Consider the following 23417-nt stretch of genomic DNA (forward strand, 5'->3'; position numbering starts at 1 on the left):
GATCAGTGTCCTTTCTGTGCTGAGGACTCCAGAACCAAATACAGGGCCAAGAACCCTCCCTCCCTCCTAAGAGCATGGGATGCCAATAAGCATTGTTGTTTACTAGTGATATGTCCCCACCCACGGCAGGGAGGTTGGAATTAGATGATCTTTAAGGTCCCTTCCAACCCAGACTATTCTATGATTATTGCAAACACCAACACCTGCGTGGAATTAAAACATTGAGAAACCCTCAGGTGTGGCTCCTACTCAAATCACACTTCCCAGGGGCACCGCATGGGCAGGTACAGCCCCAGGACTGGGTTACAGGGGGGTCACTCAGGTGCTTTCACCTTTCTTCCTTCTTTTTTCCCCCCCCTTCTCCTGGATATGGCATCCTGGCAAGGAGATGCGTCTCTGCCCCGTGCCTCGTGGATGCCCTAATTATGATTACAGCCCTTTGGAGATGACAGCAAAAAAAAATAAGCAACCACCCATTCCTGGTCCTTGCCATCTCACCGGCCAAGCTCGGTGACACTCGTGGGAAAGCCCTGGGGCAGCAGATTAATGAGGAGCTGGGGATGAGGAAGCAGCATCCTCTGCTCTGAGTCAGCTCGGGCTGAGCTCAGCCCCCCGAGTTACCCCATCGAGGTGGTGCACCGAGACACAGCAGCTTCACCCACCCTGCTGGTCCCCCACCACCAGCTGAGGAGCACAGGGACCTGCGTGGAATCCAGGCTAGCAGAGCAGAGCTGGCTATAAATAGCAGAGTTTCAGATTCAGCCTGCATGTGGCTCTCCCCTTCGCTTCCCCAGTTTATTTTCTCCCTCTTTCAGTAGCTCCTTCACAGCCTGAGATGAAGAGAAGCCCAGACCGGACCCTTCGTTAACCCACAAAGGGACAAAACAGGGAGACAGGATGGTTAAATTAGTGCAAATCCCCAATGGCGATGCACTTATACCGGATTAACCTTTGCATCAATAGACTACCAAATCACACTAAACTGGCTTAACCCTTCCTTAAACGGGTTTAAATGCTCCGCTGCAGGAGGCTGGTACAAATTTAACGAGCTCAGCTGAGTCCCACCGTGGTGCTCTCCCATCTCATAGGGTGGCCCCAATCCCCCCCAAAGCTGCTTTGGGGTCCGGGAGGAGGAGAAGATGCTTCCCACAGGTACCCATGGTTTAAACAGGACCGCTGAGCATAGGGACCTTTTCCATAGCATTTTTTCCAGCTTCCCTTCCCCAGGCATTTGCTCCCAGCCCCTTGGCACCCTGATTGTGAAGGGGACCCCCAAAGGGACCCCTATTTGCTGTTCCACACGCACTGGGAGGGCTACAACAGCCTCTGCCCTTACAGCCCAACAAACTGACCAGCGAGAGGGGGGAAACAGCCTGACACCCCCCCAACACACACCAAACCCCTCCAGCTTTTCCACTTACCCCTCTTTATACCACCAGTATCCCCAGTCCCGCCGCAGCAGAGGAGCCGGTGGTGGAGGGCAGCCTGTGCCCAGCCAGGTCTGGCAGAGCCCCAGCCCCACGGTTGGATCCTTGGCAGGGCTGAGCGAGGGGTGCTTTGCAGAGTTAAGGACTGACACCCCACCGGGGTGACCCTCTTGCAGCTGGGATAAAGCCAATACTGTAGCTTTGCAGAGGTCAGAGCCATTCACAGGATGCTCTGAGATCACCGATTGGTTTGGAAGGGACCTCAAAGCCCAGAGGGTCCCACCCAGGGACACTTCTCACCTCATCAGGTTGCTCCAAGCTCCATCCAACCTGGCCTTGAGCACCTCCAGGGATGGAGCAGCCACCACTGCTCTGAGCAATCCACGAGGAGGACCTCCCCTCCTTCATGGTGAAGAGTTTCTTCCTAACGTCTCCTCTAAATCTTCTCCTTTCCAGTTTAAAGCCATTCCCTTTGTCCTATCACTACACATAGATGTGGAGCAAGCAGATATAAACCAGGTAGGGAATGCTTTCTTTGCTCCGTGACTCTGCAAAACAGGAGCTTTTTTAACACCTGCCACAAAATTCAGTACGAAATCCTTCGCTTTTTTTAAGCTCAGCTCAGCTTGGGCCAGGGCTTTGCCTCTGGGTGGGTTATCGAGCCCTGGGTGCCAGCAGAGGTGCTCGGGGCACAACCGCATCTCAATTAGAAGGTGAAGCAAGATTAGCACCAGTAAAAAAAAATAAAAGAAATCCCCTGCATGTGCTTAGCAGCACGTTCCCACTCGTTATCGCCTCCATCAGTACCTGCAGACAGCATTCTCCAGCTCGCTCCAGTCCTTCCAAGAAGCACAACTCGAGCAGAGCTGGGTCAGGGCAGGGGCGGCTCCTTTTTAACCCCCCCGGACAGCTGCAGCCCATCAGCTCATCAGCTCCCTCCTTTCCCATTAACCCACCAGCTGGTCCCACTGAGTCACCTCTTTTCAAAGCACCTCTCCTTTCTGTGGCTGTTTCCCTGGTCCTTTGGTTCCCATTGACTCATCCAAAGCTCACCTTTCCGTTCCCATCCTGGATGCTCCTGGTCCCTTTGACTCACCCTGCCCAGGTGTCTGCATTCCTTCTCCCCAGCATCCTTGAGGAGCCGCAAGGAGCATCCCAGAGAGGGATCCCCAGGCTCTGAGCTCCCAAAAGCACCTTCCAACCTGGGCAAAAGTGCATTTCCAAGCCCAAGGCGAGCAGGAAAGTTTGATTTTTCAATGGCAAAGGATTCCCCCTTCCCAATTTCTCACCCTGGCTGACATCTGCTGTGGTTTCTTCCATGGACCGTGGGAGAAAAAGCAAATGATTTGCAGGACTGAGATGGCTCTAACTTATTCCTCCATACTTACCATCCATCCAGGTTTATTTTCTCCGGCTATAATACAGGAGAAAAAAAATTAGGAAGGGGTCTGAAAGATTTTGGAAAGTGAGGGAAATAGGATTTGGGGAAGCAGGGAGACACGAGCCCCGGCGTGTGCCGTGCTGCCAGCACACCCAGAGCCGCCCCGAAGGCTCTGAGTGGAAAATTCCTGTCCGTTGAGCTCGAATTGTGGTTCAACAGGTTTTAGTCCCAGCCTCTTTACTGGTGTCAGTGCAAAAACTCATCCCTGGGGCATTTGTTTGGATCACATGGGTGAGCGTATAAAAATGGGTTCTACCTGCCCAGACCAGTTAACACCTCAGGACAGTGAAGGCAACTGGATCGGAGAGGAGACCCGCGGACGGTGCAGAGCTGGTGCACGCAGGTAACCGCGCTGCCTGCCCAGAGCATATTTATCCTCTATTTTTCCCCACCCCGAGCTTTGCTGACGCTGATCCCATCAACAGCGATGGGGCACGGAGAAGTTGTGGGCTTTCCTCCCATGGTGGGGATTATAGAATGGTGGAGTTGTTTGGGTTGGAAGGGACCTCAAAGCCCAACCAGTTCCCACGGGCAGGGACACCTCCCACTGGATCAGGGGCTCCAAGCCCCATCCAACCTGGCCTGGAACCCCTCCAGGGATGGGGCAGCCACCGCTGCTCTGGGCAAGCTGGGAGTGGAGGGATGCAGAGGGGTGTAAGGATTGAGGGTTTAGGAATGGGTCTGGAGGGTTGGGCTGCTCTGGAGCAGAGGCGGTTCGTGCCACAGCAGCAGCTTTAAGCGCTGCCACGGGCTGTTTCTAACCTCGTGGGCTGTAGGCTGATGCAGACCCTCTGGAGCAGGTGATGCTCTCCCCTCTTTGCCCTTTGAGCTGCTGAGAATCAGACCTGTCAGACCCCGGTGGGGCTCCACAGGGCTTTTTGGTGGCAATTAGGCTTTAACAAGTAACCCGTGGGAAGAGCCGAGGGCGCTTGGGCAGAGCCACGTGCAAGAAGACACCAAATTGCGGGGGCGAAGAGCCTTCCAGCGTGGGACGGATGCCATCCTGCTCTCCCATGGGATAAAACCGGTGACTCTGCATGGCCACTATTTGCTGCTTCAAGACAGGGTGTTGATGCCTCCTGGCAGGCAGCCGAGAAGTCTATGCAGGCACCAAACGCCGCTGTCACCTCCCTGCCCGCCTCGCTCCAGGCTCCTGCTGCCTGCTGACCTCCTGGCAGGGTGACAGGCGGCGTTCCCCGCTTCCTTTGGCCGGGAGCCGTTAGGGTAGGAAGTGGTTTTGGGGCCATGGGTGCTGTTTCACAACCAAGGGCGTGTGGCATGGCCAGGACTTGAAGCTGGGGAGATGCTCCTCCTCACCCACTCCTCAGCGTCTTCTCCAGGGGGTCCCCCACCACCAAGTCCCTTCCTTCCCTGCTTTCCAAAACCCAGGCAGCTCCTCTGTTCCCCCTCTTCCCTCCTCCGTGGGTCCTGCCAGGGTCTCTAGCACCCCAAAACTTCTCCCCCTACCCAGTGTTGCTTCTTCTCCTTCCTCCACTCCCCGTTCCTACTGGAGACAGTTGCTTAGAAACAGATTCCTTCCTTTTTAATTCTCTTTTATTTTCATGTGGAGATAGGCAGAGCCCCCCCAGAGTCCCCCCCAGACCCTGCGCCCCTCTCTGTGGCTGCAGCCAGACCCAGGGACAACACCCAAGAGGTCCCACATCCACCTTCTTGGTCCCCAAGCTGTGACAATCCAGGCAGACCCCTACTCTGCACCCTCAGCAGCGCCTCGAGTGCGATATGAGAATTAATTTGCTCGCGGCAGAGGGTATTTTCTTCTTCTGATGAAGAGCCCAAGCTTACTCTTGGGGTACTTTTTGTGCCCCTGCTCTCCCTAGCAAGAAAACCAGGAGAAAAGGGAGAGAGGAGGCACCGTTCAAAGGGGATCTTTCCCCAAATAGAAGCTTCTCACAGCTTTTCTTTTCATGAGGCGTCAGCGGGTCTTAATACTTTATGAAGCTGTGAATACTGCATGAAGCAGCCGGCCGGTGGGGAGCCTGTAAATGTTCCAGGGTGCAGCTGCAGCAAGCGCTGAGCCGGCTGTGCGTGTTCCAAACCTGGCTGGAGTGATGAGGAGAAGCAGCTGGAAGCATAACCTTAGCTGCGATTTCCTATCAGCAACCCTTTCTGCCCCAGCCGGGGCGGTAAATCTAATATCTCGCAGCTGAAGGGTGCAGAAATCCTATATGTGTGGCCTTGCGAGCTTGAATTTTGCCCCGAGTTGGTTTCCAGCTGCAAAAGATCCGCCCGGAGAGCCCCCAGATGTTCCTTAGGGAAAGGAATGCTTTGCTTGTGTAATACATTGCGTTTGACAGAGTACACGGCTCCTTCTGGGTTTAAATATTTATAAACCCAGCGATGAATGCCTGAAATTCTGCAGTGGTATCGATGGCGGGGTGAGTTATCACCCATGGTGGATCAGGTGGCCCCGTTTCAGGGCTGGGAGATGAGATCCAAGCGTGCGCCTGGGTCGTTAGAGAGACATGCAGTGCATTTCCAGAGCACCCCAGTCTCCTGCTTTGGAGATAAACCCTGTTGCTCTGGCAGGACAGGGGATGTAAGGTGCAGAAATGCTCTTTTTGCTTGTTTTAGACCTTCTCCTCTCTTATCAGCTGTTTCCTGGACTCCCCTTCCCAGCCAGCATCCCACCAGGGTGGTGGCGCATCCCATCGCGGTGCCCCTTTGCTCCTACTGTTCCCCCATCACGATCAGGTTCTGGGTTCGCCGCTTATGCAAATTGCTGGTTGGAGATTTCTCCTGCCTGCTGGGTCCAAATGGATGTTAAATCCCTCAAAAAACTGTGTCTGAGCTGCTGCTTCCCTCTTTGGCTGGTGGGCAAGGGGAGGCTGAGCTCTCCCAGTCCTGCTGGTGGGACTGGGAAGCCCACCTAGATGCCTGGGGGCGGGTCGTAGCCCCCTTGTAGCATCACTCGGGAAGAAAAGCTGCAGGATTTAGGGTTTTCAGAGCAGTAAAAAAACAGAGATGTGACCCAACTGCTCTTCCTGGGTGGATCCAGCGAAGGACGCAGCATTACGGTGGGTCTCTGGAACCCACTCCCTGGTAGGAGTCAGGCATCTGCTGGCTTTGCCAGGAACAAAGCTTAGCCTGGACTCTGCTCCTTCCTGACGTGTCAATCCGGTGCCAGGAGAAGGAGGGGAGAGCCTTACTGCCCTGCCTCGCTCCGGAGCTCACAGGAGGTGTATGAAACCCAGCACCGGACCTGGATGCAGCAGTTCAGTGGAAGGGATGGATCTGTGCGTGCGTGTTGAGTATAGGTGGATATCGCCCGTTGGCTGCTTGAAAAGGTGAAGGTGGCAGCACGGGGAGGGCAGACCTGGCAGTGAGGTGTCAGGACAGCAAGTAGAACCGCTCGGTAGATGAAGGACAGCCCTGTCCACGCATAAGGATACTCCTTGGTCAGCCTGGTGGCCACGCGGGACTCGCCTTCCCGAAGGTTTTCTGGCCCCAGGGGAGCAGGGTGACACCGTGCAAGGTGTTAGGAGCAGCTTTGGGATCTGAGTCTGCATTTGAGGTCTTCTCACAGAGCTTTTCCATCCTTTCCTTTCAGAGTCCGCCTAGAGAAAGAGATGGAAACCCGAGGGAAAGGCAGCCCCGCCGGGAAGATGACCACGATGGCTCACAGCCTGTAAGTACCCTCCAGGGCTCCTCCAGCCTCCTGCTTCAAGCACTTTTCCTCCATCCGCTTTCTCCAGGGGACTTTGCTCTTTGCTCCCCTCCGACATGCGCCACTGCGCCTTCGTTCCCCAACGAGAAGGTGGAAAACTCCCAACAGGGCGAGGCAAAGGCAGGGGCTGCGGGAAAGCGCGATCCGGGGCCGCCGGAGGGTGTTGGGATGCTGTAAATGTGCTTTTGCCAGGATGCTGCCGATGAGGGATGCGCTGCCTCGGTCCGTCGCAGCCCTTCAGGCCTCTGCAAGGTGGATAAGGTTGAGTTCAGCTTTATTTTGGGCTCAGGGTGAGGGGCAGAGCTTGGGAGGCTGCAGCGGTTGGAGAACGTTGGCTGGTTGCTCCAAGTAGAGGAGGGAAACGGGTTTGCATCCCTGCATCCCCCAGATGGGGCAGCAGCAGTGCAACCCAGTGTGCCAGAGCAACAGGAGCTCCCGGGAGGGCTGGAGATGCTCCTGATGGTAAATAATCGCAATGTTTAGAGGGGAGGGCAAAGCTGGAGCAATATCTGCTCAGGTCTAATAGCCAGAGAGCTGCTTCATTCCTCGCTGGGGATGGGGGAGATGGAGCCAGGAGGATGCTACGGGGTGAAAACTGGTGCTGACTGCCAGCACTGTGCGCTCCCAGTCTGACCCCAGCGCTCAGCCATTAGATTTGGAGCTTTATGGCCTGGAGTGAGGGCGATTACGGACGGGAGCCCTTTGGGATAAGTGCAAGAGGCTTAAATCGGAGAGAGCCGTGGGAGGGAGGAACACACGGCGTTTTAATTACAGCCCTGCCAGAGGCAGCCGTGCGGAGGGAGGGGAGGGATCGCCTCGCAGCCGTGCTGTGGGCAGCCGTGCCGTGAACGGACAGCCACACCATGCCAGGGGCATCCCTGCCGTGCCACAGGGAGCCGTGCCGTGGGCATCCGAACCATGGCGGGGGCATCCAAATCGTGTTATGGGCATCCGAACCATAGTGGGGGCATCCAAACCGTGTTATGGGCATCCAAATCGTGTTATGGGCATCCAAACTGTGTTATGGGCATCCAAACCATGGCAGCTGTGCTGTGCCATGGGCAGTTGTGCCATCCTATGGGCATCCAAACCATGGTGTGGGCATCCAAACCATGTTATGGGCATCCAAACTCTGGTGGGGGCATCCAAATCATGTTATGAGCATCCAAACTGTGTTATGGGCATCCAAACCACGGCGTGGGCAGCTGTGCTGTGCCATGGGCAGTTGTGCCATTCTATGGGCATCCAAACCACGTTATAGGCATCCAAACCATGTTATAGGCATCCAAACCGTGGTGTGGGCATCAAACCATGGTGTGGGCAGCTGTGCTGTGCCATGGGCACTTGTGCCATCCTATGGGCATCCAAACCATGTTATGGGCATCCAAACCATGGTGTGTGCACCCAAACCATGGTGTGGGCATCCCAAACCATGTTATGGGCATCCCAAACCATGTTATGAGGACCCAAACCATGTTATGGGCATCCAAACCGTAGTGTGGGCATCCAAACCACGTCATGGGCAGCAGTGCTGTGCTACGGGCAGTCATACCATCCTATGGGCATCCAAACCATGCTGTGGGCAGCTGTGCCGTGGGCAGCTGTGCCATCCTACAGGTAGCTGTGCCTTGTTGTGAGCAGCCGTGCCGTGCTATAAGAAGCCACGCCACGCCACGGGAAGCCTTTCCATGGGCAACCCCACCTTGCTCCGGGCAGCTGTGCCATGCGCAGCCCCACCGTGCGTCGGCGTGGGCTCGTTGGGGAGCACAGGGGTGCAGCGAGTCGGCTGAGACGTGTGTTCCTCCTCCATGGAGGAACACCTCCTATGGGCCAACGCGCTCCATAGATGCTCCGGAATCCCTTCCCTCGCCTAACGTTCCCTTCGGTTCCTTTTGCCACCGGGTCTCTCCTCCTGGCAAAGCCTCCTGCTGGGAAAGGGACCCATCCAGACGGGATGTTTCGATTCCAAGTGACAATTGTGCTTTTGTTTTGCCTAGCCGGGAAAAGGGGGCAGGCAGGAATCGGGCTGCTCCGAATGCTGCCAGGAACTCTTTCTGCCACAATTAAGCACCTGCTACAAGAGAGCAAATAAGCCAAATCATGCGGCTGGCAAACAAGCTTTACGTGTTCCTTCCCCGTGACCCACTCCGAGAAGAAGCGAGCTCAAAGCTTGCAGCTCGTCTGCTCGCAGCTCCCGGTGCAGGCGGAATAAATCGCTTTACCGTGAAGCCGAGAGCTTCGCCTTCAGCTCGCGGTCACACTGGGGGTACCGAGACAGCCCCCCACCATCTGCCTGTGCCCATCTCGAAAGCCAAAAGGCTCCCCCCTTTCCCAAATAAGCAACTCCATCTCCTTCTGCTATGGAGAGAGAGATCCCTGTCCTGCGAGTTAGGTGAGGTTGGGGGGGGCGATGCTGGGGGGGGGGGGTCGGGATGATATCGGGGGGTTCACGGAGGGGATCTATGCCAGGCTTGCGATGGCGAGGCGAGCGTTGAGGTTTTGACGCCGGCTGACGCGGCGTTGCATCAGTGCTGGCTGCGCCGCGGGCTGCAAGGCGGCTTGATCCGAGCGGACAAAAGGGGGGGGCTGAGCTCAGCATGGCTCGATGGAAGCAATAAGGGGGGGGGGGGGAAAGCAGCTGATAAAGCTTTGGGAAATGATGGCGAAGCATCACATGATGCGGATATACGGGGTCAGGGTAGCGGGGCCAGCGTGCCGGATGCCTTCCCAGCAGCCTCGCTGCAAAGATGACTCTGGATGTTTTTTTTTTTACACCCCCTAAAGGGTTGAGGGGGGGGGAAATGTGGGGTGAAGAGGGGGGGAGGAAGATTGCGGGTTAGGGGGCAAAGGTGATGCTGCAGCGCGTGGCCTCTGCTTGGAGAGCTGTGGGACCATTGGGTGATGGAGCAAATCTGCTCTGAACCAGCACTGCAATGGGGAGGGGGGGTCCTTGGGGGGGGGTTAGGGGGTGAGGGGGGTGGGAGCAGCCCCACAGGGGTCTTCTCCTCCAGGATGGCTCCATCCGTAGCCGAGCTCTTCACCTGGCATCGTTTGTGGCCCAGCTGGGACCTGGGGGGGCTGATGTGCTGAGTGGCCCCTGTGTGACAAGGGGAGGGGGAAAGGGGCTCAGAGGAGGGGAGGGGGGCAGGTGGGGGGGGCAGAGGCAGAGGAAGGATGGAGGGCAGAGGGGGTCCCATGCAGGGGAGGGGCAGGATGGGGTCCCCCATGTGGGCAGAACTTGGGGGGGGGGGGAAGGATGGAGACCCCTTGAAGGAGAAGGTGGGATGGGGGTCCCACGCGGAGTAGGATGGGGTGACAGGGTTAGGGGGGACAGGTTTGGGGGGGCACAATGGAGCCCCCTGCGGCAGAGGGGGCAGGATGGGGGGTCCTTTTTGGGGGCAGGATGAGGAGTCCCATTCGGAGCAGGATAGGTGTCCTTTGGGGGGGTGCAGGATGGGGTCCCATTAGGGGTAGAATGGGGTTCCATTAGGTGCAGAATGGGGGTCCCATTTGGAGCAGGATTGGGGAGGGGCAGGATGGAGAGCTCTGTGGAGGAAGAGGCAGGATGGGGGTCCTTTTGGAGACAAGCTGGGGGTCCCATCCGGAGCAGAATAGGGGTCCCATTCGAGGCAGGATGGGGGTCCCACGCAGAGCAGGATTGTGGGGGCCAGAATGGGGGTCCTTTTCGGGCAGGATGGGGATCTTTTCGGGGCAGGATTGGAGGTGGGGGCGGATGGGGGATCTTTTGGGGAAGGGTGGGGGTCCTTTTTGGGGCAGGATGGGAGTCTTTTGGGGGCAGGATGGGGGTCTTTTGGGGCAGAATTGTGGGGGAACAGGATGGAGACTCCTGTGAAGTAGGGGGCAGGATGGGGGTCGTTTGGGCAGGATGGAGGTGCTTTTTGGGGCAGGGTGGGGGTCCTTTTGGAGCAGGATTGTGGGGAGGGCAGGATGGGGGTCTTTCAGGGCAGGATGGAGATGCTTTTTGGTGCAGGATGAGGGTCTTTTGGTGCAGGGTGGGGGTCCTTTTCGGGCAGGATAGGGTCCCACGCGGGTCAGGACGGGTTCTCCCCCCTCCCCCCGGTCCCTCTCAGCCAATGGGCGGCGGGGGGGGAGGGGGCGGGTCTGCGCTGTGTTTTGTGAATGGGAGGCGGGGCGGCGCAGGCAGCGCGCAGGGCTGTGCGCAGCGCGCAGCGGGGCTGGGAGGGTCGGGCCGGCTCAGAGCAGCTCAGAGGGATCTCAGAGGTCAGCGGATGCCGAGAACCGAGAGCCCGAGGTGCCGGGATGGGCTCTGAGCCGCACTGCGCGGCCGCCGGGCGCGCAAAGCCCAGCCGCGCAACTTGCGCCGTGGCCATGAACGGAGGGGAGAGCCCGGCCCCGGCCCCTGGGAGCCGCCGCTTCGTCTGTGTTGCTGTAAGTACCGGGAATCCAGCCCTGGATTCCTTCCCCCACCACCATCACTTCCCCAACAAACCCTGCTCCGCTCCGCCTCCGCGCATCCCGCCCCGCCGGGGCCCTGCAGCGCCCCGCACCCCATCCGGATGCTCCGAGCACCCCTTCACCCCATTGCAAAGCCCTGCTTGCCTTCCCGCTGCTCCCCGCCCCATTGCAAAGCCCAGCACCCCCGGCCTGGGTGTTCCTCAGCCCCATTGCAATGCCCCGCACCCCCGATCCGGATGCTCCGAGCACCCTTCACCCCATTGCAAAGTCCCCCATCCCCGATCCGGATGCTTTGAGGACCCCTGTCCCCCTTGCAATGCTCCACACCCCCAATCTGGATCCTCTGAGGACCCCTCACCCCCTTGCAATGCTCCACACCCCCGATTCGGATGCTCCGAGCACCCCTCACCCCATTGCAATGCCCCGTACCCGCTCCCGATGTTCCCCACCCCATTGCAAAGCTCCGCAATCCCAATCCGGATGCTTCGAGCACCTCTCACCCCCTTGCAATGCCCTACACCCCGAATCCGGATGCTCCGAGGACCCCTCACCCCATTGCAATGCCCTTCACCCCCTACCTGGATGCTCTGAGGACCCCTCACCCCCTTGCAATGCTCCACACCCCCGATTCGGATGCTCCGAGCACCCCTCACCCCATTGCAATGCCCCACACCCCCAATCTGGATGCTCCAAGGACCCCTCACCCCATTGCAAAGCCTCACACCCCCAATCCGGATGCTCCAAGGACCCCTCACCCCCCTGCAAAGCCCCACATCCCCGATCCGGATGCTCCAAGCACCTCTGGAAGCCTTGCAATGCCTTGAACCTCCAATCCGGATGCTCTGAGCACCCCTAAGCCCATTGCAAAACCCCGCACCCGATGCTCCCCACCCTCATTGTCATGCCTTGCACCCACTCCCAGTATTCCCCATTCCCCTTGCCATGCCCTGCATCCCTGATCCGGATGCTCCGAGCACCCACTCACCTCCTTACAAAGCCCAGCACCCCTGGGCTGGATGCTCTGAGCACCCTCAGCCCCATCGCAAAGCCCTGCACCCCTTCCTGGGGTTCCCCCTCCTCCTTGCAATGCCCTGTGTCCCCAATCAGGATGCTCTGAGCAACCCCAAAAGCCTTGCAATGCCCTGTATCCCTGATCCGGATGCTCTGAGCATCCCCAACCCCATTGCAAAGCTCCGCACCCTCAATCCGGATCCTCTGAACACCCCCCACCCCATTGCAAACCCCCACACTCACTCCCAGTCCTCCCCACCCCATTGCAAAGCCCTGCGTCCCCAGCCTGGATGCTCCCCAGCCGCCTTGCAATGCCCTTCACCCCCCATCTGGATGCTCTGAGGACCCCCCACCCCATTGCAAAGCCCCACACCCCCAATCTGGGTGCTTTGAGGACCCCTCACCCCATTGCAAAGCCCCACACCCCCAATCTGGATGCTCCGAGGACCCCTCACCCCATTGCAAAGCCCCACACCCCCAATCTGGATGCTCTGAGGACCCCTCACCCCGTTCCAGAGCCCCACACCCGCTCCCCATTCTCCCCACCGCACCGCAAAGCCCCACATCCCTGGCCTGGATGTTCCTCAGCCTCCTTGTGCTGTCCCGCATCCCAATCCAGATCCTCTGAGCGCTCCCAACCCCTTTGCAAAGCCCTTCACCCCCTCCTGCTGCTCCCTGTCCCCCCCTTTGCAATGCTCTGCGCCCCCAGTCTGGGTCCTCTGAGCACCCTCGACCCCATTGCAATGCCCTACGCTCACTCCCAGTATTCCCAGTTCCCCTGGCAATGCCCTGCATCCCTGATCTGGATGCTCCGAGCCCCCCCTGTCCCCATTTCAAAGCCCTGCACCCACTCCTGGTGCTCCCTGCCCCCCCTGGTAATCCCTTGCACCCCCAATCTGGTTGCTCTGAGCACCCCTGACCCCTTTTGCAAAGCTCCCCTTCCTTGCAATGTCCTTCACTGGATCCCAGTGCTCCCACCACCCCTGTGACGCCCCACACCTTTGATCCAGGTGCTCCGAGCACCCTTGGCTGCTTTGCAAAGCCCTGCACCCCCTCTTGGTGCTCCCCACCCTCCTTACAGAGCCCTGCATGGGGTTCGTGGTGCTCCCAGCCCCTCTTGCCATGCCCTGCACCCCCAATCCGAATGCTCCAAACACCCCTGTCCCTATTTCAAAGCACAGCACTGGCTCCCAGTGCTCCCAGCGCCCCCTGACAACACCCCACACCCCCTAATCCAGAGGCTCCCAAGCATCTCTGTCCCCATTTGCAAAGCTCTGTACCAGGTCCTGGTGCTCCTTGACCTTCTTGCAATACCCTGAACCCCCAATCCGGATGCTCCAAGCACCCCTGTCTCCATTTCAAAGCCCGGCACTGGGTCCCAGTGCTCCTTGTCCCACAGCATCCCAATTCCCGCTCCCGCACCGCGTTCCCCGCTGCAGTCTGCACAACCCCGGCTGCATCCATGGGACCACCCAGGCCCTATCCCTTCCCCATCCCACAAGAGCCGGGAGGGTTAGGGGAGATACTGCGTTATTTTTGTGCATTGCTGCCTTTTTGGGGTGATTTCCCCCCGGTTTGGGGGTTCTCCTCCCCTCACGCGGTGCAGGATGGAGGATTTTTTAGCCTGGGAGTTGCTAGGCGACGGGGTGATGGTGCAGTTGCCTTGGCAACCGCAGGCTGGGCATCCTGGAAGGAGCAATTTTGGGGTGCTCCTTGGGGGTGGCCTGTGTGAACTGGGGGGGCTGCGGTGGGCAGGGGGAGCTGGGGGTGGGCTTTTACTGATGGGGGGAGCTCGGATGTCTCGGCGTCTTGGGTTATTTCTTGCTTTCTGGTGGGTTTTGGAGCCATCCCCAGGTGGTGGTGGTGGTGGAGGGAGGAAGGGCAAGGAGAAGGGGGGTGCAATATGGAATGGGGGTGCTGCTGGAATTCTCCCTGCAAAGAAGCTCGGTCCCCTCTGTGGCCACGGCTTGTGGGTGAGGGGCTACGAGCCCCCCGCGCGGGGCTACCAGAGCTCCCCAATGTGCTCCTCTTTTATTCAGAGCCCGCGTTTTGTGCCGCCTTCTGTCCCAGTGTTCCTCTCCTGGTTGCAGGCGCTGATCCCTGTTAGGGTTTATCCCTCAACTCCCTTGGGACAGCCGACTTTCCGAGCAGGCTCCCAAGTCTCCAAGCTCGGCTGAGCTCCCGACGCAAAGCCAGCATGCAAACTGCTGACCGCAGTTGTCATCTCCGTGTGCCTTCCCACCTCCGCCACCGTCTGAAGGAGCTCGGACGATTGGGAGCCCTAAAAATAACCACAGCGAAGCTCCCTGAGCGCTAACGATCCTCCCTGGAGATCTCCTGGCCCTCTAGAGCCAAAGCTGATCCCTGGGAGGAGCAGCGGGACCAGGGATGGTGGTGGAGTGGGATGAGGGAGATGGAAATGGATTTCCAGGGTCTAGGAGTGCGATGTGGGAGATGGAAATGGATTTCCATGGTTTAGGAGTGCAATGTGGGAGATGGAAAGGGATTCCCATGGTCTAGGAGTGCGATGTGGGAGATGGAAGTGGATTTCCAGAGTCTAAGAGTGCGATGTGGGAGATGGAAATGGATTTCCAGGGTCTAAGAGCGCGATGTGGGAGATGGAAATGGATTTCCAGAGTCTAAGAGTGCAATGTGGGAGATGGAAATGGATTTCCATGGTCTAGGAGTGCGATGTGGGAGATGAAAATGGATTTCCAGGGTCTAAGAGTGTGATGTGAGAGATGGAAATGGATTTCCATGGTCTAGGAGTGCAATGTGGGAGATGGAAAGGGATTTCTAGGGTCTAAGAGTGCAATGTAGGAGATGGAAAGGGATTTCCATGGTCTAGGAGTGCGATGTGGGACATGGAAAGGGATTTCCATGGTCTAGGAGTGCGATGTGGGACATGGAAAGGGATTTCCAGGGTCTAGGAGTGCGATGTGGGAGATGAAAATGGATTTCCAGGGGCTAACGGGGAAGGACACCACCTCCCCATCTCCTTTTCACCACGCAGAGCCCAAGGATGTTGCTCTTCCTGGTTTTCAATGCCCTCCGCAGGCAGCATTCCTGCATCCTGAAGGATGGAGTGGACGTGGCGTGTGGTGGCAACTACTCCGAGAAGTTTTGCCTTGGGATCGGCCGATGCTGGTTTACGTGCACGGGAGGGAGGTGCTAACATTGGAAAGTCCTTGCCAGGCTGGGAGTTTAGGGAGCTGGTCCCCTCGTGCAGGGCTCCGTTGCCATCGTTACCGGGTATTTTAGCTCGCGGAGCCTTTGCGCTCATGGTTTTATTATAGCAGCTCGGGAGGACGGTGCCAAGAGGGGGTGACAAAGGGGAAGAGATCTGCGGCTCTGAGGAGTTCAGAGCGATTGGGATGCGCTGGGTTTTATTTCTCCTCCTCCGCTTCCCTCAATCTCCTCCCTCTGGAATGGCGTACATCCCTGGTTTGAGGTTGGGATGAGTTCATTCTGGTTGATTTAGACTCGGGGGCTCAGAATATACAAAGGGTGGGACATCTGGGCACGCCTGCTCGCAGGATGTGAGCACTCCACATCGGTTTGGTACCACCCATAGCGCCAACCTCCCTCTCCAGAGGGTTCAGCCTGGTCCTGGACAGCCAACGATGCTGGGAGCCTTCCCAAACCCAATGGTTGAACCTCCTGGGAAGAGTTGTGGCTCAACACCCCATCCCTGGAGGTGTTGAAGACCAGGTTGATGGGGCTTGGAGCAACGTGATCCTAGTGGGAAGTGTCCCTGCCCACGGCAGGGGGTGGAACTGGATGGGCTTGGAGATCCCTTCCAACCCAACCCATTGATTCTATGCTTCTATGAAACGAGATGAGTTTTGCTGTTCCACGTAGGAACCTGGGAGGAAATATCTCCCACTGGAAAGGGGTGGGAAAAGGTGGGTAGGTGGCTATTCAAGGGATGTGGCTGCTGCTCCCCTGAGCCAGGCAGCCGGAGGGGCTGGCACTGCCCGGGTGTACGCTCGGTCAGGTGGATCTGGAAGCTTCGCTTGCAAATGCTGGAGAGGGAGAAAGGGGAAAGGAGGAGGGGAGGAGGAAAAAAAAAGGCAGCTCATCTCACATGAACAAGCATGAGCCAGGGCCGGAGAGACGGCAGGGAAGGAGGGGGGAATCTAACGCAGTGCATATGTCTGCTGCTCGTCAGAGCCACGCACGCTGCCATGAGAACATTAAATTTTAAAGGGGACTGGCGGGGAGGGTGAGCCGGGGAGGAGTGGGCAGCTGCCTTCGCTGGAGCTCCTGGCTGCCGGTCGCTGCAGAGCTTCCCGCGTGCTGCCAGGGGCTGGCGGCTCCAAGTGTCAGCATCATCCTGCTGCTTCGCTCCTTTTCAGCATCCCATTCCATCTCTGAGCCCGAGTGTCAGCATCGTCTCACTGCTTCACTCCCCCTTGCTATCCCATCCCATCCCATCCCATCCCATCCCATCCATCTCCGAGCCTAAGTATCACCATCATCTTATTGCTTCACTCCCTCTCAGCGTCCCATCCCATCTCTGAGCCCGAGTATTGCCATCATCTGGTTGATCCACTTCCCCTCGGCATCCCACCCTGTCTCTGAGCCCAAATATCAGCATCATCTTGCTGCTTCTCTCCCCTTCGGCATCCCATCCCATTTCCAGGCCTGAGTATCAGCATCATCTTGTGGCTTCACTCCCCCTTGGCATCCCATCCCATCCCATCTCCAAACCTGATTATCAGCATCATCTCGTGGCTTCAATCCCCCATCCCATCCCATCCCATCCCATCCCATCCCATCCCATCCCATCCCATCCCATCCCATCTCCAAACCTGATTATCAGCATCATCTCATGGCTTCAATCCCCCATCCCATCCCATCCCATCCCATCCCATCCCATCCCATCCCATCCCATCCCATCTCCAAACCTGATTATCAGCATCATCTCGTGGCTTCAATCCCCCATCCCACCCCATCCCATCTCTGAGCCTGAGTATCAGCGTCATCTCTTGGTCCACTCCCCCTTGACGTCCCATTCCATCTCTGAGCTCAAATGTCACCTTCGCCTTGTTGCTTGGCTCCTCCTCAGCATCCCATCCCACCTGGAAGCAGCTCCCCTGGCTCATCCCAGCTGTATTTACTGACCCTTCTTTCCCCTTGCAGGTCCCAATTAATGGATTCTGACATGGATTATGAGAGGCCAAACGTAGAAACTATCAAGTGCGTCGTGGTCGGGGACAACGCGGTGGGCAAAACCCGGCTCATCTGTGCCCGCGCCTGCAACGCCACGCTGACCCAGTACCAGCTCCTCGCCACCCACGTGCCCACGGTGTGGGCCATCGACCAGTACCGCGTCTGCCAGGAGGTGAGGGCTACCAGGGAGCGGAGCAGCGCTCACGAATGCTCCATGGTGACCACAAGGAGATGGTGTTGTCTCCTCTCCGTGGGGGAATTGTGAATTATTCTTCCATACCCTTGTTGTGATGGGGACAGCCAAGCTCTTGGAGGGCTCAAGGACTCAAAGCTGGATGGTGTTTCTGTTCCTGCAGGTGCTGGAGCGCTCCCGGGATGTGGTAGATGATGTTAGCGTATCCTTGCGGCTCTGGGACACCTTTGGTGACCACCACAAAGACAGACGCTTTGCCTATGGCAGGTAGGGAAGAAGCAGAGCCTCGTGCCGCCCTGGCCGAGGAGGGAGGGCGATGCCGAAGCACGATAGTGTTGGCTCCGTCGTCAAGCCAGACCTTGACTCTCTTCTCCTCACAGGTCCGATGTTGTGGTTCTGTGCTTCTCCATCGCTAACCCCAACTCCCTGCACCATGTGAAGACCATGTGGTACCCAGAGATCAAACACTTCTGTCCCCGTGCTCCTGTCATCCTGGTGGGCTGCCAGCTCGACCTGCGCTACGCCGACCTGGAGGCCGTCAATCGGGCACGGCGCCCCTTGGCCAGGTGGGACTCCTGTGCCCTGGAGATGTCCATGCCTACCTATGTTTTCCCCTTACCATGCAGCTGAAGAGGTCTCTTCATTATTCCTCTCTTTTTCAGGCCAATCAAACCTAACGAGATCCTTCCTCCGGAGAAGGGGAGGGAAGTAGCCAAGGAGCTGGGAATCCCTTATTACGAGACGAGCGTGGTGGCCCAGTTTGGCATCAAGGACGTCTTTGACAATGCCATCCGTGCCGCCCTTATCTCCCGTCGCCACTTGCAGTTCTGGAAGTCCCACCTCCGCAACGTGCAGCGACCGCTGCTCCAAGCTCCGTTTCTTCCCCCCAAGCCCCCTCCACCCATCATCATCGTTCCGGACCCCCCTTCCAACAACGAGGAACGCCCAGCCCACCTCCTGGAGGACCCCCTGTGCGCGGACGTCATCCTGGTGCTGCAAGAGAAGATCAAAATCTACGCACACAAGATCTACCTCTCCACCTCCTCCTCCAAATTTTACGACCTGTTTCTCATGGACCTGAGCGAGGAGGACCAGCAGAACGGCACGGGGCACGGCTTCGGAGCGGCCGTCACTGCGGCCACCGAGCGGATGCTGCACCAAGAGGAGAGGCACCACGGGCGGGATTTCCTTCTCCGAGCCGCTAGTTTTGATATCTGTGAGAGCACCGAGGAGGCCGGATCCGGCCAGCGCAAACCGTGCCTTAGAGCCTCCACCAGTGATGGGATCCTGCGGGGCAACCGCTACGAGAACGGGGAGCATGGGCTGCGGCGGGGAAGGGACCTCTCCTCTTGGAGCCGAGCGTTCACCAGCATCCAGGAGGAAATGGCAGAAGACCCGCTGACCTACAAGTCCAAGCTCATGGTGGTGGTGAAGATGGATGCTTCCATCCAACCGGGTCCTTTCCGGGCCGTGTTGAAGTACCTTTACACGGGGGAGCTGGATGAGAACGAGCGGGACCTCATGCACATTGCTCACATCGCTGAGCTGCTGGAGGTGTTCGACCTCCGGATGATGGTGGCCAACATCCTCAACAACGAGGCGTTCATGAACCAGGAGATCACCAAAGCCTTCCACGTCCGGAGGACCAACCGGGTGAAGGAATGCCTGGCCAAGGGGACTTTCTCCGGTACGACTGTCTCGCCGTCGATGGGGGGCTCTGCTGGATGCTGGGGGGCTCGGCGCTCCTGGCTTTGAGCGGGGTGGCCATGCTGTGGGTCAGCAGGTGCTCGCTCGCCTTCCTTGGGGGTTTTTGGTCACGTTTTGCATTTCTGGGCTTTTTATAGATAGTTTTCCCCAGAAAGCGTGAGCGTAACGGTGCTTCCCCAGAGTTTCCTGCTCCCCAGCCTGCATGACAGCGCTGTTTTATTTATGGGAGAGCAGCAAAAGCGACTTCCTTCCCTCCTGGGCCCAGACCTTCACAAGGTCATTTGATTTATGAGGAGCAATGAGCTCTTTGGTAGGACTTCCCCAGCCCTGGCTTTCTGCTGAGCATCACGTGCCACGATGTGGGGTGACGTCTGGGAAGGGGTGTGAAGGTCCCAGCCTCCCTCCAGCTGGATTTATTTCATGAGGATGGACCTTGATGTGGTCACGCTGTCTCCGTCAGGGGTCAGATGTGTGCTGGCCTCTGGTGCGTGTCAGGGAGAAGCTCTGGTCTGGGCTGGAGAACGGAGTATGGGGACAGGCCAGCGTTGTTGTCCTCCTCAGCTCTCCCAAGGACTCAAGCTTGGATGAGACATTTATTTCCTGGGTTTTCCCCTTGGCTTTCAGATGTGTCATGGTGTGGCTTGGGAAGACCCCTCAGAAGAGCTGCAGGAGCTCCTCTGAGCTGGTGGAAGACGCTGGAGAAAAGAAATAGAGATCTTTAGGACAAATGATAGGATACACCAGGCTCTGTCCCCTTCCCTCTGCTTATAGAATCTTAGAATCGCTTGGTTGGAGAAGACCTTTGAGATCATAGAGTCCAACCATACCTGTTCACCACTAAACCATGTCCCTGCTGTCCCCGGTGTGAGATGTTTTGATGGCAAGGGTTGTCTGAGGCCTGGTGATGGGGACGGTCCCAGTAGCATCCCTCTGCTTGTCCCCAGATGTCACCTTCGTGCTGGATGACGGTGCTATCAGTGCCCACAAGCCCCTGCTCATCTCCAGCTGCGACTGGATGGCCGCGATGTTCGGCGGCCCCTTTGTGGAGAGCTCCACCAACGAGGTGAGGAGAGGCCTCGGGGTTGGTCCTGGGAGGATGGGACAGCTGGGGATGGCCGTGGGGTGACGGCTGGTGCTTGTCTTGCAGGTGGCACTTCCTTTCACCAGCAAGAGCTGCATGCGGGCGGTGCTGGAGTACCTCTACACCGGGCAGTTCAGCTCCAGCCCCGACCTCGATGATATGATGCTCATCATCCTCGCCAACCGCCTCTGCCTGCCGCATCTGGTGGCTCTCACTGGTGAGTCAGGGTGGTTGAAGTGGGACAATGTCCCCTGCTGTCCCCAAGCTTGGGCGGCAGCGCGGTTGTGCCCGCTGTCACCCTGTCCCAGCTGCGCCATAACCCCCGTGTCTGCCCCACAGAGCAGTACACCGTCACCGGTCTGATGGATGCGCAACAGATGATGGTGGACATCGATGGGGACGTGCTGGTGTTCCTGGAGCTGGCTCAGGTAGGGCAGGACAGGGGGTGGAGCAAAGCTCTGGGTGATGCCATGCTGAGGGCTCCAGCAACTCCAGGGGATGATGCTGTCCTGGGAGAGAGTACAGGTTGACGGAGGGGTTCTTCCCCTCTGCTCCGCTCTGGTGAGGCCTCACCTGGAGCCCTGCGTCCAGTTCTGGAGTCCTCACCGCAGGGAGGACACGGAGATGTTGGAGCAAGTCCAGAGGAGGTCACGGAGATGATGTGAGGGCTGAAGAACCTCTTGTGCAAGGACAGGCTGAGAGAATTGGGGTTGTTCAGCCTGGAGAAGGCTGTCAGGAGACCTTAGAGCAGCTTCCAGTATGGAAAGGGGGTCCAGGAAAGCTGTGGAGGGGCTCTGGATCAGGGAGGGCAGGGAGAGGATGAGGAGGAATGGTTTTAAGCTGGAAGAGGGGAGATTGAGATGACATCTTAGGCAGAAATGTTTTCCTGTGAGGGTGGGGAGGCCCTGGCCCAGGTTGCCCAGAGCAGTGGTGGCTGCCCCATCCCTGGAGAGGTTCCAGGCCAGGTTGGATGGAGCTTGGAGCCCCTGATCCAGTGGGAGGTGTCCCTGCCCATGGCAGGGGGTGGGATTGGATAGGCTTTGAGGTTCCTTCCAACTCAAACCATTCTGTGATCGTATGTCTGGGGAGGAATAAGGCAAATTCCTCCTGCTTTCCTGATGATCTGTGCCGTGGTGGCTCTGACGTGGTCTCCATCTCTTCCAGTTCCACTGCGCCTATCAGCTTGCCGACTGGTGCCTCCATCACATCTGCACCAACTATAACAACGTCTGCCGCAAGTTCCCCCGGGATATGAAGGCCATGTCAGGAGGTGAGCGGGAGCCAGGATGGGGTGGTGGGGATCCTGGTGGTCCTGGCACTGCCCTAACCCTCTCCTCTCCCTGCAGAGAACCAGGAGTACTTCGAGAAGCACCGCTGGCCGCCGGTGTGGTATCTGAAGGAGGAGGATCACTACCAGCGGGCCAAGAAGGAGCGGGAGAAGGAAGACTACCTCCACCTCAAACGGCAGCCCAAGAGGCGGTGGCTCTTCTGGAACGCCTCTTCCTCCCCTTCCTCCTCTCCTTCATCATCGGCAGCCACGGCCTCGTCTTCTTCCTCCTCCTCCTCCTCTTCGGCTGTGGTTTGAAAGCCCATTCTTGCCCCGGCTCCAGCATCCTTGGGAGGAGACGGAGAGGAGGAAGAAGGCTGGGATGACCTGCCCCAGCACCAGACGTGGAGCGGACACCACCGGCCGAAGCCCTAGAAGGAGATGGTGGTAGCAGGGAAGCCATCCCTGCCGAGAGGCTCGGAGCGGGCACTCCTGCTGTCCCCGCGCCGCGGCTGCAGGACTGGCAGAGCCCGAGCAGCAGGAGAAACTCACGTTTACAGGAGCACGAGGGCTGTGTCGTCGTTTCATTTTGAGTTTTGGCTCTTGGGTTTGTTGAGGTTTTTTGGGTTTTTTTTGGGGGGGGGTTGTGTTTTTTTTTCTATTTGACCAGCAGCAGCATGAGGAAGAAGAAACCCACGCGCGCTTCCACTTTGATTTGTAACCAGAAGCTGCGGGATAGGGTTTGGCATCTGATGGCATCTCACCACCCCAGGTCCTGCCAACCCTTCCCACCCGCAGCAGGGTCAGGCAGGGTTCAGAGGTCCCCAAACGCCTCCAGGCACTGCAGCATCCCTCCTTTTGCTCACAAACTGGGGTCTGTCTGACTTGGGGAAGCAGGAGGGGACGCGAGCCCTTTCCTCCCTGCCTCTAACTTTTCATCTTTTTTTTTCTTTTTTTTTTTAAACGATAAAGCAAAAAAAAACCAAAACAAACCCCAAACACCCCCAAATGTGCCCCCCGCCTTCAACCTGCCACACCAGAAACCAACCCCAGGCCCCTGGCTTGGGATTTTAGCCTGGATGGCTCCATTGTAATAAATGGTATTTTAAAAGCCCAGCGTGGTCCCTGTGTGTTTGGGAGGAAGCGGCTGGACACGAGGCAGCCTCGTGACCTGCTTGGGGTGACACCTGCACCCCCTCCCCACCGCTTTCGGGGTGGCCATGGGCCAGTGGAGAAGCAGGATCCATCCTCCGGTGCATCCTGCCCGCTGAGAGGTGGCTTTACCATCCGACTAACTTTGCACCTCCCACCCGTGTCCTCGTAGGTGCATCAACACACGTGGCAGGAGAAGGTAGGATGGAGCCAGGACAGAGCTGCCCACGCTGGTGGTGGGGTTTGCAGGACTGACAGGTGGGGAGGAACCCATAACTCTGCTTGTCCTCCCCAGCCAGGAACGGGGGAAGCTCCTCAGAGCCCATCCTTGGCAAAGAGGCTGCTGCTGGAGCAAGCACGGAGGGATGCTCGTGGCAGGGGTGCTCCTAGTGGTGTCCCTCCTGCTCTCCTCCCAGGTGGCCTCAGTAGAGCACCTTAGAGCCACTCGCTTTCCATGCTCATCCTCAGCCATGGATGCAGGAGCAAAGTTGCAGCTCCAGCGGCGCTTCCACTCGGTGTTTTCACACTTTGCAGCACCAGTGAGCAGGTAGGACAAGAAGTTTCTTTCCCTTTTCAATCCGCGCGCTCGCTGCTGCTTTCCGAGTCCTGTTTACCTTCCTCGAGGCAGGATTCGAGCCTCTCTATCCCAGCACTAAACCTTGCATGTGCCTGGCTCTGCAGGAGCTCCCTGCCCGCGTTCGCATGCGCGGGAGGCAACGCTGGGGCTGCCCCGGATGGCACTTTGGGCATGAAACCTCCTGGCAGGTCACCACCACCTCCTGCTTTTAGCACTTGTGTTATCAAGAAGTGGTGCAAAGGCTGTGGGGCAGCTCCGGGGGGG

General features: G+C 58.0%; 2 protein-coding genes across 7 annotated transcripts in view; one reads left to right on the forward strand and one right to left on the reverse strand.

The window, feature by feature from the left end:
* PEBP4 (phosphatidylethanolamine binding protein 4) overlaps nucleotides 1-2968 on the reverse strand; it is a 96504-nt gene extending 93536 nt beyond the window's left edge. The window contains exon 1 of one of the 4 annotated variants that reach the window (XM_054049765.1): nucleotides 2816-2968. In XM_054049765.1, coding sequence (XP_053905740.1) covers nucleotides 2816-2818 — 3 coding nt within the window. In that variant the 5' untranslated portion in view covers nucleotides 2819-2968. Of the gene's footprint in view, nucleotides 1-1421; nucleotides 1547-1727; nucleotides 1964-2815 lie in introns of those variants that run through there. The other 3 variants (XM_054049759.1, XM_054049769.1, XM_054049764.1) reach the window with 3 other exon arrangements.
* A 167-nt stretch (nucleotides 2969-3135) lies between these two features.
* Nucleotides 3136-22249, forward strand: RHOBTB2 (Rho related BTB domain containing 2). 3 transcript variants are annotated; one of them, XM_054088889.1, is made up of 11 exons: nucleotides 3136-3211; nucleotides 6437-6514; nucleotides 17147-17348; nucleotides 17533-17636; nucleotides 17750-17935; nucleotides 18032-19056; nucleotides 20021-20139; nucleotides 20224-20374; nucleotides 20497-20585; nucleotides 21322-21427; nucleotides 21504-22249. In XM_054088889.1, exons 2-11 carry the CDS (start codon nucleotides 6456-6458, stop codon nucleotides 21740-21742), a joined length of 2280 nt encoding a protein of 759 aa, XP_053944864.1. In that variant the 5' UTR covers nucleotides 3136-3211; nucleotides 6437-6455; the 3' UTR covers nucleotides 21743-22249. The 3 variants fall into 3 exon arrangements, with proteins under 3 accessions (XP_053944864.1, XP_053944865.1, XP_053944866.1); XM_054088890.1 differs by lacking the exon at nucleotides 3136-3211 and adding an exon at nucleotides 8551-8945 and having other exon boundaries at nucleotides 6456-6514; XM_054088891.1 differs by lacking the exons at nucleotides 3136-3211; nucleotides 6437-6514 and adding an exon at nucleotides 10689-10963 and having other exon boundaries at nucleotides 21504-22248.
* The last annotated feature ends 1168 nt before the right edge of the window (nucleotides 22250-23417 follow it).

The sequence above is a fragment of the Cuculus canorus genome, chromosome 26 (genome assembly GCF_017976375.1).
Source record: "Cuculus canorus isolate bCucCan1 chromosome 26, bCucCan1.pri, whole genome shotgun sequence".
NCBI lineage: Eukaryota > Metazoa > Chordata > Aves > Cuculiformes > Cuculidae > Cuculus > Cuculus canorus.